At 40.4% G+C, this 14,324-nt stretch overlaps 1 protein-coding gene across 4 annotated transcripts; it reads right to left on the bottom strand.

The window, feature by feature from the left end:
* Window positions 1-2,081: 2,081 nt before the first annotated feature.
* ttc14 (tetratricopeptide repeat domain 14) lies at window positions 2,082-13,366 on the bottom strand. 4 transcript variants are annotated; one of them, XM_035176501.2, is made up of 12 exons: window positions 12,857-13,366; window positions 10,949-11,082; window positions 10,391-10,590; window positions 9,264-9,348; window positions 8,400-8,529; window positions 7,570-7,725; window positions 7,044-7,115; window positions 6,814-6,933; window positions 6,571-6,693; window positions 5,982-6,099; window positions 4,284-4,390; window positions 2,082-4,060 (listed from the first exon to the last, which is right to left on the bottom strand). In XM_035176501.2, exons 1-12 carry the CDS (start codon window positions 12,988-12,990, stop codon window positions 3,112-3,114), a joined length of 2,328 nt encoding a protein of 775 aa, XP_035032392.2. In that variant the 5' UTR covers window positions 12,991-13,366; the 3' UTR covers window positions 2,082-3,111. The 4 variants fall into 4 exon arrangements, with proteins under 4 accessions (XP_035032392.2, XP_047198904.1, XP_047198906.1 ...); XM_047342948.1 differs by having other exon boundaries at window positions 10,949-11,079; XM_047342950.1 differs by having other exon boundaries at window positions 13,235-13,362.
* Between the last annotated feature and the right edge of the window lie 958 nt (window positions 13,367-14,324).

Genomic DNA, 14,324 nt, shown 5'->3' with positions numbered 1-14,324 from the left:
CCACCAGTCAGCCAAGTGTAACGTTACAGCCGCAGCCGCCACCCTCCATGTTACATGAGCTTTTTGTGCAAATATTCTCTGCAGGTTTGTGAATATACTCGTAACCATGAAACTACAAAGATGAAACTATGAAACACCTGCATTAGCTTGTGTATATTAAAGGAAATGCCAATCTGAGTGTTGAGCATCTAAGGTGGAGAAACCTCTGCAGGAATAAGATGTGTATGAAGATTTCTACGACCACAGATTTGTATATTTTTCTTAAATCAAGACTCTTTTTGAAAACTTAAAAATGTGTCTTTGTTCAGGTACCACGAAGGAGTAAAACCAGACTTTCTCTTCTAATGGACATTAAACATGTACTTTATGCAGGGTCAAACATAAATCTATAGGTTTTCAAATCTAAAAATTAAATATTTTACTGGACAAGGTGCGAAGGCTGAAGATAAAACTTTGTATTCATGGATGAAAAAAAATAAAATCAAATGAAAATGTGTTGCAAAAATCAGACTGAAATTCACACGAGTCTCTTTTAGGATGAATAATGGCTCCAGAATAATCCCTGTGCTCAGTGATGCATCTTGCTGAGGACCAAAAAAATTCCTCCAGTGCTTCTTTAAAGGTCTAATGATGACCCACAGAGCGAGCGGCTCCTGGAGTCAGAATTTATTCAGATTAAGATGTCAGGCGTCTGAGACAGAGGACAGGATCAGGAGTGTGTGTGTGTGTGTGTGTGTGTACAGTATTAGATGAAGAGGCTTTTTTCCTGCCTGTATATTAGTGGTTAATCTGCCCTAACAAGATAGACTGCAACATGATCTGCTGCGTCACTGATGATGGGACCAGTAATGATTGAGGAGGAAAGTGAAAGGTTGTGAGCTAAGCCTAAAGTATAAGCTACTTTAACAGGGAGAAACGCACGGCTGGTCGCACTGCCACTGGTGTGTGTGTGTGTGTGTGTGTGTGTGTGTGTGTCCAGTTATTAAATCAAACGTGTGACACCAAGTAGCTTAAAGCACCAATAAGCCACCAGGCCACGTTTGGTTTAATTTGCTAAGTTGAAGGATGAGAGACAAACAGATGTGTTGGACCTTTTGGACAATGTTTCCTCAGACTGACAGATAATAAAGAATAATATTAAAAAGTGAACAAATTTGAAAGACACATCGAGGATCAAAGGTTCACGGACAAGATCTTATGTTTTAACATTTAGCAAAAAAAATAAGATGTTAATGTAGAAAAGCTGAAGTTTGCGTTTAAAGCAAATGAGTAAGATTCATGTCAAGATGTGATATTGGATAATAAAGTTTATGCATCATAACATGTGGATGTATAATGTTCACCATGATACTGATAATATGACATGTTAGCATGTTCATATTTGCTATTCTGCACAATTAAAGTGAAGTAGGACTGAGGAAGGTATTTGTTTTGTCTGGGGGATTAATTAATTAATCCTTTGAGTCAGTTAATGTACCAAAATTTAAAGATATCTACTGAGAAAGTTAGTTTTAGTCCTCTGGAGACCATGAAGGACGGTATAAAAGTTCATGGTGCTGATGCTGTTCTCTGTATTGAGCATGTTAAGCATCTTAAACTCTGCTTTAATCTGGAGAAAACCTCTTCATTCGCCTCTAAACACTCTTCAGCTGATAAATGTTGGATAGAATTTGCTGACCTTGTTTAGAGAAGCTTGCACATCACTAAGAAAAACTCCGAAGCCTCTTGTCTGTTTATATTCAGCTGAAAAACAAGTGTTTATTAAGTACTTGCACTGATAATTGTAAAATAGTGGAACAGTTTCAGGGAAACGATCATTTTTTCAAACGTGTTGCTTTTGATTTTTACAAATGAGCTGTGAAAAATGTTTCTTTCTTCAATGTAGTGCATTTCTAAAATTAGTAATTTAAAAAACAAATAATAAATTAGTCTAATATTAAAGGGCTGTTATAAGTGTAAGAGAAACTCCATCATGTGAATCTCCTCACAAAACAAAAGTTGTAGAAAACTGTCAACGATCAACCTCATGTAAAACATCATTTCATTCAAACACAAAGACTTAAGGATCACAACATGTAGTATTGACATTGTAAACGCTTTATTCATCGAGTTCTTTTCACGACAAGAGAAAACGTGTTGGCACACAACTGGAACATCTGTATTGTATAAAGCTGAAAAAAGAACAGTGAAACTAACAGTCAAGTCGTCTGGGAAGATATTTAACAAGCTACAGAAAGAACAGACAAATGGACACAAGGCAGAATCTTCTTAAAGGTTATATATCTGAGATCCTGATCATTGATATCACAGCCAAGACTCATTCTCCATTTAAAAACATGGAGAAATGGTGCCCGAGAAAACGAAGTGACCCTCCCACTGAGTGTTGGGATCTGATCATCAAAACTAATTTAACTCAAAGACGGTTTCTGTAGTTTTAGGTAAGTTTGTGTGAGTTCTTTTTTAGCAAGTTTGGTTTGAACTGTTCTCAGTTTTTGGTCAACTGAGAACATGAGTGCTGGTGAGAGAGCGACATCTAGTGGCAGTAAATGTCATATATATAACCTTTAAGAGAAAAGTCTCAATTTGAGATAAACAAAGAACAACACATGTTAAAGCCTGTAGCAGCTGATGTGACACATACAGGACAACTAATGCAGCAGCTTGTAAAGTGGGAAATTACCACAGCTAATGTATGATATTGACTAAATACTCAATATATGTAGTCTTTGATACTTAAATCATATTTGGTCACGTTATCTTTAAATATGATATATCAAGTAGAAATGAATGAATTTTCACTAATGATCAGCATTCACAATAGTAATATGAGGTTTTCACATTTTGAGATTTTTTTTTCCAATTATTTATTAATTGTTTATCTTTTCAGATGAACATTTTTTTTATGACAACTATTATCCAGCAAAAATTACAGCTCACTACAGGCCTTAAATCCCCCAGAGAGAACACATTTCAAATCAGATTCACTCCTTTTGCCACTGACACCAACTTGTCACATTCAATCGACAGTTTCTCAGTTGAATTAATGGCACAAACATCCATTTCTTTTTTTTAACACTTGTTTTTGGCCTTTTCTGGGCTTTTGTTTTGAAGTTATTTTTTGGGCCCGACTCCTTTATCCTTCTCAAACTTTGCAATCTGGCTGAAGATATCAAGGAGGTTCGAGGGAAGGGCTTTCTTAGAGCTCTCCCCAGACACACCTCTCTGTTCCTTATGATTTCCAGCACTTTTACCCAATCCTCCATCCGCCCCCCCCTGTCTAGGTTCCTTCTCTCTTTTCACTTCTTCTACCTCGCTCATGTCCTCCCTCCCTCTGTTGTCATACCTACTGCCATCGACGGAGTTCCTCTTTGACCTGTTCTCCAGGAGTTTGGAGGCAGAACCAGAGAAACTAGATTTCCGTGAATACTCCGAGTCCACTGATGAGCACGACACTTTCCGCTTCCTGTTCTCATCTAAGCTACTTCTCCTCTTGGAGTCACTGTTTTTCCCTTTATCCTCCTTCTCTCTTTCCCTGTATTTATCCCTCCTTTCGCTACTTCTGCTCCGTCTATCCTTTCTTTCTGGGCTTCTGCTTTTCCTTCTCCCCGTCCTGCTCTCCTTGCTCTCCCTTCTCTTGGTTTCTCTACGTGAGGAGTCGGACTCTTCGTTATCTGAGGCTGCCGACAAAGAATAAAGCTGAGAGATCCTTTCTTCACCGATCTTCTCCTCTACCTCCTCCTCATCATCCCCCTCTCCAAACCCCGGGCCTCCCTTCTTGTTGAGAAAGGTGGCGGAGGTGTTTGGAGGTGCGGGATACCACTCCACCTCATCCTCATCCTTCCCCCCATTTCTCTCACTCTTACCCTCCTCACTCCCCCTGCTCCCCCTTGAGGAGATCCTACGGTGGCGTTTACTTCCACGCTCAGACCTCCTACGCTTCTTTTTCTTCTTTTTGGACCTCCTACGGGAGGAGGAGGAAGATGAGGAAGCAGAGGAGTTCCTGGAGGAAGCTGAGGACGATGACAAGGAAGACGCAGACCTCTTTCGCTTTTTCTTCATTCTGAGGGAACATAAATCCACTGATATTCTCATCCTGATCAATGGGCTGCATTTTACATTACTTACATTATTACATTATTGAATGGCCTTACCAGCATTTGAAACTACAAAATAAGTTTTAAAACATGTTAATAATGCTTCAGAATGACATCACATTAAAACTAGCGACCCGGTACGTGGTGATTGATCATTCCCGTACCTTTAAAAGATTAGAACCAACTCACCTCTTCTCTTCTTTTAAGATCTTACGCAATTTCTCAGCGCTGGTCTGGCCGCTCTTATCTTTCACCTGCTCCTTAGCCTGCGCTTCTTCTTGCAGGCGAATCGATTTCTTCACGTCACCGAGCAAGGCAAGGCAAGGCAAGGCAAGGCATAACAAAGGCACGCAAAAGCCCACAGACATATTCAATCAAACACACACAAACACACACACACCATGACCCAAAAGCATGCAACCGAGGCCCCAAAGAAACGGCATTCGGTCATTCGTTTATTTATTTTGTTATTTACGTCACAAGAAGAAAGTGGAGAGGAAAAGGAAAATCAAAAGTTTAAGAAGGACAGAAGAGCGTCGCAATTAAAAACCACAGGTGACAGAATGACGGAGGAATGCACACGTATTTACCAGAGGAAAAGTGATTAGATTCCAGGAGTAAGGAAGTTGGCAGACAGGCGGTTGGATGGAAGGACAGAGGGCAGAGATGTGCAGGGAAAATAAACAGCATTTGTTCCCCATTGAGAGAGAGAGAGAGAGAGAGAGAGAGAGAGAGAGAGAGAGAGAGAGAGAGAGAGAGAGAGAGAGAGAGAGAGAGAGAGAGAGAGAGAGAGAGAGAGAGAGACGGTTTCAACGTTACCGTGTTGGACCACAGACATGGCAGCACGCCCAGTGTCCAGAAGAGAAGTCGTTGTCATTGTGCAGTTATTGATTTATTCACCCCCCACACGAGACAGGTGACAAGGCCGTGGCAGTCGAAGGGTCAAAGGGCAGAGTTCCGGGGTTGCACACACACACACACACACCAAAACACTTCATCAGTATTACAAACAGCAGCAAGTACATCAGTGTGATAAGAGCTAACGTAAATGACAGAAACCATCTTTGAGAAAAACGTATCTGACGTGTTGGGTGACCGTTAACATGGAGGAGGTGGGGCTTATGACCTATGACACAGCCAGCCACCAGGAGGTGATCAAAACACTTTGGTTTCACCTTTGTGGAGCCGTCATGGCGTCCATCTCTATTTACAGACTATGGTTTATCCCATTGTAAATGCAGTCAGACATGATTCAGCACCATGGACAGCTCTCTCATTAGATCCCTTCACTGAAAGTCTGGACCTATACAGACGATTTTCCCAAATCCATTCTTCTAGACAGACAGTATAAAGACAGAATATTCCCTTTGATATAAGAAATGGATGAGCTGCTCATAACCCGAACATGTATTGAGTTTAGATAGTGGCTAAATATAACTTGAATAGGAAAACAAATGTATTTTGATTTCAACCAAATTCAACTTTTATTTAGAAATGTTGCTTCTTGTACTGCAACAGTGCTCTTAAAGTTTGTACACACACTGGTGATGTTAGAATGATTGAGGTTTTCATATACAGTGGGATGCAGATGCTCTCCCACTGCTCGGTATTGGATTTTAGCGTGTTGGTGTTCACCATCGACACACCAAACTGTGAAACGTCCAAAAAACCCACAAAGAATCGGGCGAAAAAAAACAAAGGAATGTTTGTTTATTTGCTTCAACAACTACTTTATTTGTTTTCTGACATCATCTGTTATACTGTATTTTAATAAAGAGCATCAAGCTCTGATATGCCCACTGTTGTTAGCATCTGGTATACGATGTACTTCGTGCATACCTGCAAACTTCCCCCAAACCCCTCGTCAAGTGCGGTGGTCCCACTCACCTGTATCGCGTCTGTGATCTTGTGCAGGGCCTCTTGTGCCTCAGGGTTCGAGTCATCCAGAGACAACGCTCTCCTGTACAGTCCCTCCGCTGTCACTAGCTTCTCTTGTTCTTCAAGCCTACACACACAATAAAACTTTGAGGTATATTTACAGTAACAAATAATTAACAAAATTCCTGGAGCCACTCCCGTCTCTACCTTGTCCTAATCTTTAGTCTGAAAACAAATCACACCAGTTGATGCTGACTCATCTGTTCCTAAACAGCATTTCTGTCACATTGTGTCACGTCAATTCAGTTTTCCACCCAAGTCTGGTAATGTCCAAACTCTTTAGGTATTCAGCCGTCTTCTAAACATAAATTTAACTGTACACTAGTGCAAGAAGTTTGAAAGTGGAAATACTGACGCTCATGTTGTAAATGTACTAGGAGGTGCAGATGAGGAAAGGTTTAATTAAGCTGGGAGAAAGCGCCGACATGTTTTGTTTATCAAAAACTATATTGAGTAACCGTATATTAAACCATTATTGACTTCTGATGTCACCACTCTGAACTGTTAACAGGGTCAATACACAAAATAAAGTGCTTACTGTTTTCCTCTCTCCACCAGCGTCTGGCAGAGGTACTTCCTGGCGTTGCGGTGATCTGGACAGTTTTCCAGAGCCTTCTCAAAATCTGTTATAGCCTTCATGATGCCGCCTTTGTTAGCGTACCTGAGCAACGATGTGAACAATTTATTTTTCAAATGTAAATGGATAAAGTAGAAATGACAAAGACCCTGGTAAATATAAGAATCTGTAAAATATCCTGTATTAAAATAAGAATCAACTCACAGAGCTCCCCGTGCCACCAGAGCTTCTACATTGTTAGTGTCGATCTCCAAGGCCTTGTTATATTCATTCATAGATTCCACATGACGGCCATGTTTGAAGAGGTCCACACCTGCACGTACACTGAAAAGAAAGAACATAAAGGTTACATTCACACTAAGAAGCAGCCAGAGGGAGAAGAGAGCGAAAACCATCTATGAGCTGCAGTCAAAATTGAAAAGGTTTAGCGTTACCACTTCAAGGCCCAGGATGCAGACTGTTTCTTCCTGATGGCAGAGGCAAAATCTTCCGCCTGGAAAAGTTTACTGTGGAGAAAAGAGACACAGGTAAGAACTCCGAAGACTGTTACTCTCACTGTTACTGAAGGTTTTACAAAGAGAACCTGACTGAGGGACAGATGATCTTTATTATCCCTGAAGTGGAAATTTGGCTAACAGAGGTTGTGTATATATTACAAATATTCAAAAATGCATCAATTTCACTGTTTTTAGTTTTCCAGGTTCTGAAGCACACTTTGAATCTTTCATAGTTAGACTGAGAGTTTACACCAATTCAAGCACTGATGTTGAGCAACTAATTCCTTCTTTGTTCTGGGTTGTCATTATAAAATCAAGTGAGTTACTCATCAATCAATCAATCAATCAATCAATCAATCAATCAATCAATCAATCAATCCTGTTGCTAAAAGCACCATAACATATTATGAAAGCTGAATCAACTACTGGGAAAACAGTAGGTCAAGCCAGTCGACATGTTTACCTCTGTAGTCCTCTCATCATTGACGGTGGGTGGGTGTCACTGATTCGCACCTTGTCCAGCAGGTATTCCACTACAGAGGGGTTGTGGTAACCATGGCAGCGCCTCAGAATAAACTCGTACGTCTCACTGGAGTCACTGGCTGCACGGACGCTACGACTGAAAGAGAAGATTCAGAGTGAACCAACGGGGAAGAGTCCCATACTCGAGCGGGAGCACTGAGAACACTAGAGGATCTGTGCAGAACAATAAATGAGGATATTAGACAAACATGATGGTTATTCAAGCCGTAGCAAGCTTGATAGGTTTGTTTATTTTCCGTTATAGTCACAAAAATCACATCAAGCTGTAAACAAATAAAGTAAAGAGTGTTAGCCAAAAATCTAATTGTTCTATTTACAATTTTATAAAGTGAGAATCAAGTGAAGAACAGGGTGAAGCTGTTGCTGTGATCAACAGACTAATCACGTACATCTTATTTTAAATAGAATTACTTCTTTGATATGACATTTTTAAATGAAATTGTGTCCCACGTTTTTTCTACAACTTCTTTTAAATCCCTGTGAAAGATTTTACAAATGATTGGCATTGGTTCTTATTTTACTGACTATTCCTATATTTATATACATTATTTAATCTTTTGCATTTTTCCATTTTCTCTGCTCATGTTCCACCGTTTGATCCTCATTTTATCTGTCTGGTCTTGTTTCTTCCTTGTTAAAACATTATATTGTTAAGTTACACGTTGTGTGTTTCATTCTGTGTTAGTTTGCCAAAGTCTCTTCAGTGTTGCCCATTTTCTTGTGGTTTGTATTATCATGTTATCGTGTTACCTGTAGTGTACGGGCAGCTCCTCTCGGGTGATGACCCCCAGTTTGACGTGCCCCAAGCCGGGCAACAGAGACGTCTGTTGGAGGGAGATGGTGACTTTCTCCTGGTAGCGGTCAATGTCTTTCACTCCAGCTGGGGAAGAACAAAGCACAGAGCTTAGGAGGAGATTTGTTTTACTTCATCTGTCCTCAATAAAGATTGAGGAAAAACATTAAATAATCACAGACAAAATAAAGTTATGTTGTTCTACGTGTGAAATGTAAGGAGTTCCGACTAATGGGTGGATTTCGAGAGGGCAATCTGAGAAAGTATTTCAAATGTGTAACATCGGGGTATGTATTTTTACCATTGTGCTAATGTTGGTCTGAACAAGGCTTAAGCATAGCAACAAGCTAACACCTTCTGACAACAAATTCGTTGTTTTGGTGATGAAATACCTTCTTAAAAAAAACTACATGATCAAAAAAAGGTCTCATCCCATTATAAAAACAAACCAGTTTGAGTCAAGTCTTTGTTGCAGCCTATACTGGTGTTTATGGTTTCATTTTTTGGGTGTTAATATATGACGCCACAAGAGGGCAGTAACACACTGATGATGGGTCATATCCCACCATGCTGTTTTATATAGACGCTGGTGTGTTGACCCAGTGTGAACTAACAACTATGGTCTGCAACTAAACACCAGCAAGAGGCAAACCGGGAAGAAATTACAGAAGGTATGCGTGGCTATGGCTATCAGTATTGGGCCAGTTAGCCACAACCGTCACTTTAAGGATCAGAGCCTAGTAATAACTTTAGGGAACAAATGCCAACTTTATCTATCTATGTGTAAAAACTAAACTGACAAAGCCAAACAAGACACTAACCTCTGATGAAGTCACCAATCTGGTAGTAGGACAGAGGATCATCGTGGTTGCCGGTGGAGGGAATTTCTCTGATGTGACACAGAGCCTAAAAGTGGAGAGGAAATCACGTTTTCAAATCGTACAGAATCCAGAAAGGTCAGGGGAGCAGGAGGAATCAAACTGATTAATGAGCATTTACCCATGACACCAAATACTTGAGAATCTCAAAGTGAAATGGTTTTAGGGGGAACTGCATTGTGTTTTCATAACGAGTTAGAAAAACTCATGGATGTGGTGGTTTTACAAATATTCAAAAATGCATCAATTTCACTGTTTTTAGTTTTCCAGGTTCTGAAGCACATTGTGAATCTTTCATAGTTAGACTGAGAGTTAACACCAATTCAATCACTGATGTTGAGCAAACCAACTCATTCCTTCTTTGTTCTGGGTTGTCTGGTTTGGTTGGGATTCCAGACGTGTCATTTAACCAGGGTAGGCAGTTGGACAGGTTTATGTAGTTCTGTGAATTCCTCCCGCTCCCACCTGATCTGCTGAGCATCTGGAATGGAGCACTCCCAGAGATGTACAAATAATGTCAGTTCTCACACGTTTGTTTGCATAAGATCTCAACCCGTGTGGTTCATAAAAAAAAAAAAAAACACACTGGGGAATAGCAATGGCAGTCACTCAGGCCCAGTTCAGACCTGGTGTCAGCCTCCATCTCAGGTGTGAATGCATTTGAGATTCTGATCACTCAGGATGTAAATACCAGGAACCATCAGAAACCCAGAGAACCACACAGTTGGATCTGGCCAACATTATTTATTACATTCACCAAAGTGGTTACGTTTCCAATGCTGTCTGTCTGTCAGCAGGATCACCTCAGAACTACTGATCCAATTTTATTGAAACTTGGTGGAAGGGAAGGGTGTGGAACCAGAAAGAACCCAAAGCCTTTGGAACAGATCTTTTGTCCATTACTCAAGAATTGTTGTGGGGCGGATCCAGATAAACTGGCAGATCCAGTTTTCTCTTTCTTTAATTTAATGATATGAGGCATCACCCTAAGTGGAAGTAGGCCATTTTTAATGTGTGAGAACATGTATGACCTGAGTCATGTACTCTGTTAGTTTAGCTTTCTGACTCACCGACAACTCCAGGTCTTCTATGTCTCTCTTCAGTCCTCCTGCCATGCACAGCAGAGTGAGAAAGAAGCCGTAATCTCTTATGTTGTTGATCCTGCCCACCACAATGTCTCCCTTTTCCAAGTCTCTGTACAGCGTGGATCTTCTCTCCTCGTACGACACCTCCATGAATAACTCCAGTGGTGGCATGATGGCATAGGGCTCTGAGAAGAGCACAGGGAGAAATACAAATCAAACACGCAGGAAATAAGAAAACAGTGATATGATCAGTGTTTGAACAACACAAGACATTTGAAGACATTACTTTGAGCTCTTTAATCGTAGAACAGGTATTTTTCATAATTTTCTGACTTCTATTATAGACAAAACAACATAAAGATAAACTGATAATGAAAATAATTGTTGGTTGAAGCCCTGATGAGCAATACAAACCAGTATTGAACAGTACAGGTGAACAAAGAGAGCAGGAGAGGACTGAGCCTTCTTTTCAACATGGTATTCTAAAGATCTGACACATTGGTGTAGATGTGGCCTGAGACGTGAGGTCGAACCAGCACCGACCTGCAGCCTCCTCCTCCTGCTCCTCGTGCTCCTCTTCCTGAGGAGTGGTGGTCTTCCATGACGGACAGAACAGGATGTCAGCCTTTCTCGCAATGAACTGCTCCACAAGGGGGTTGTCCTGCTCCTCACCCCTGCTGCACAGAAAGCAGAAACATTCATCATTGGCTCTAAGAATTATCACTTGACAAACTAATCGTTGTCTAATTCATTCCAGAAAAGTGAACAGTATTTTAAAAGCTTTAATAGAAAACACTGAGTTACTGCACACTGTCTGGAATGACTTCATTGGAGAAATTAATGTTTGGTTACAGACCTCAAAATTCACACTGTTAATTTTAGAGCTGCACTAAACAGTCAGAGACGAGAACCGTACCAACAAATAATGAAAAGGACCTCAAAATAAGGCTAGAGCTGAAATGATCAATGGATTGGTCAAGAAAAAAAGTAATCACAAGGATTTTGATAATAGATTGATTTCATTTCAGTCAGTCGTTTAATTTCAAAGCAAATATTATTCATATTCATTGGTTCAAGCTTCTCAAATGTGGTGATTTCCTGAAAATGGTATAATGTTTAAGCCTTGGTTTCCTGATTGGGGAAAAAACTCTGAAGTCATCTCCTTAGACTTCAGCAAACTGTAACAGACGTTTTCCCTATTTTCAGGCATTTTATAGATCAAACTATTAATATTTGAATCAAGAAACTAAGTACAATACTGATTTATACTTTTAAAATGTATCGGCAGGGTTCACTATGTTTTTAAAACCACAAATCGAGCTTAATTCAATATTGTTTTCATTGTAAAACCAGTCAAAGAATGAAAATACGATGGAAAAATCATCTGGAACAATGTGAATTATTTATCTACTTAATTATTTACTTTACATTAAGTATCTGCGCCTTTACACGTCTATGCACAGTATATAGTTAATAGGGTGATATGCACGTTAATGCACAACATGTTTTGATCTAGATAAATGTGCACAGGGATCGTTTCTGACCAAGCTCAGCTATAAAAACGCAGGATACCTCCACAAGTTTAACGTGAAATTGATAATACATGAAAACTTTAAGAGTCTGAAGGGATCTTCAAGATACTCCTGGAACTTCCCGGAGCTTTAGATGACTTCTGTGCAGAGTCACAACTTTCTGACTAACTTTCAAATGAAAACACTAAAGGTGCGACAGAAATGTATGCATGACAACACATTAATAGAAACTAGAATTAGGTAAAATGCTGTAAAGTGCTTAAGCGTTGATTTAAAAAGGAACTTGCTGAGTTAGTCCAGCGCCTCAGGGTTTGTATTTTAAAAGTCTTTAGCCAAGAACCTGTCGAAGGATCTCAAAGAGTGATCGGGGTTGAATGAGGTCAAAACATCTCCAACATACTGGTGTGTCACACCACAATGTTCCCATGCAAGTAATTAAAACAAGCTTTAAATCCTTCTCGTATTGACAGCCTGTGTCAAGAGGCTGCAGCCGGGGTGATGTGTCCAACCCAGTTTACTGTGGTTACAAACCTGGCAGCTGAGCTCGGACTCAACCTGTCAAATCATGGAATGTGTTTTAATAAAAGTTCATCTGAAGCGTTTGATTTGATTTGATTTGATTTGATTTGATTTGACGTGAACCTGCTGAGTCGGTCCAGGGCCTCAGGCTTGTTATTGCAAGAGCTCTGAACCCTTAAGTGTGAGATCTCAAAGTGTGGGCGGGGTTTAAACACCTGTAATACACTGATGGACGTTACCTTTTGATTTTAATCCAAATACATGTGCACAGGGATCGTTTGTGGGTGAACGCACGTGTGCAAATGCAGGAAAGCTCCACAACCCTGACGCGGAACTGGTATCACGCGAACCCCTTTGCGCATAAACGCACGTTCTTCCCGTTTGGACGTGCGAGACTCACCTTTCACTCGTGACTTTGCACAGGTCGGGCGCCACCGCCTGGAAGTCCGGGTTCTCCGTCTGCTCGCACTTCAGTTTGTTGAACAGGGACTCGCCGTGGAACACGAGACACTGCCGCAACAAGTCTCTGTCCATCCTCGTCTGCGTCGGTTAGCTAACGTGGCGCATGTCCTGCGGTGGAGGGGTGCGCGCGTGTACACAGTGGTGGGATGTCGCGTTGTTAATGTCCCGCGCGGAGAAGTTTTTTCCACCGTTTAAACAACAGCGGTCGCTCGGTGTCGCTCAGCTAACTGGCTAACGAGATAAACTGTGAAAAACAAGTGTCACGCTAACGCGGAAGTGGATTGTTTATTAGTTGGTTGTCTGCGTAAAAACTCACATCGCCGCGCTGATGTCACCATTCGCAAGAATCCTCCAATGTCCCGAGAGACAAATCACAACTACCGATTTACTGCCACTAACTTTAGCTGCTGCAGCATTAAGCTAACAGGAAGGGCCGAAGTGAGCATGCGCAGGGCGTGTTACACTGCAGCTGTCCGGAGGAAACAACCCCACGTAGGAACCATAGTCACCATGATTTGATTTATTACCTGTGTGCTCATTTTCCTTTGAGCTAAAATGTTTGTCTATATCATAAATAAATCATATTTCAAAGAACCAATGAATCAATATTGTTTATTGTTTGTTGAAAACAGCAAAAGCCATCCTGAAGAAGAATATCTGTCTATCTATCTACCTACCTACCTGTCTGTCTGTCTGTCTGTCTGTCTGTCTATATAAATCTGCCTTTAGTAGAAAATATTAATAATTGTTGTCAGAGTATGTTCATGGTCTATCATCTGACAATGTTAGTTCTTATCAAACTTTTTGTCCTGTTATCATAATGTTGTTTTTTTAAAAGATGGTGATACCGAGATTGGAATGCATTATAATAAAGAGTTTTTTTTCTAACGAACATACAACTGTCCATGATATTGGAAAGAAACATTTGTGTTTATTACTAAATGTTTAGTAATAAACACTACTCGTGTTTGGTGTTGCATGTCTCCTCCATGTATAATATCCACATTATTTAAGGATTACTTAGGGATATCAAACATGTCTGGTGGGGTGATTTAATGTGTTTTTTAGTCGTTGGAAGTAGCAGAAGTAAATTTGCAAAAATACAATAATAAACACCCCATGTGATCCAAATTTACCCCACTGTCTTGCAATATTGTGCAACGTTTCTTCTTTTTTTTTGTGGTGTGGCAGAAATATGATCCTGTGTAGGCTTGAACTCTGAGAATGTAGTTAGAGAGGATTGTGCTGTTTATAATTCAAGAACCTGTGTGACAACCCTTATGACAGCATCCTGACAGCATTCATCAAAAGCCAAAAAAATAGCAACAACCTTAACCCTTTTGACTGGAGAAAAGCCGTCATGATGAAGACAGAGTTTCCACAGAATGAAATCGATAGTTTCATGT

Source organism: Hippoglossus stenolepis, chromosome 14, assembly GCF_022539355.2.
Source record: "Hippoglossus stenolepis isolate QCI-W04-F060 chromosome 14, HSTE1.2, whole genome shotgun sequence".
NCBI classification, from domain to species: Eukaryota; Metazoa; Chordata; class Actinopteri; order Pleuronectiformes; family Pleuronectidae; genus Hippoglossus; species Hippoglossus stenolepis.
This window is presented reverse-complemented; position numbering and strand designations above follow the sequence as displayed.

Bases quoted from the DNA above. Each gene is read 5' to 3' on its own strand.
- ttc14 (XM_035176501.2), bottom strand. From the start codon at position 12,990: ATGGACAGAGACTTGTTGCGGCAGTGTCTCGTGTTCCACGGCGAGTCC. The intron at 11,083-12,856 runs GTGAGTCTCGCA...CTTTCTGTGCAG, and splicing joins TGCAAAGTCACGAGTGAAAG to CAGGGGTGAGGAGCAGGACA. The intron at 8,530-9,263 runs GTTAGTGTCTTG...GTTCTTCCCCAG, and splicing joins GATTGGTGACTTCATCAGAG to CTGGAGTGAAAGACATTGAC.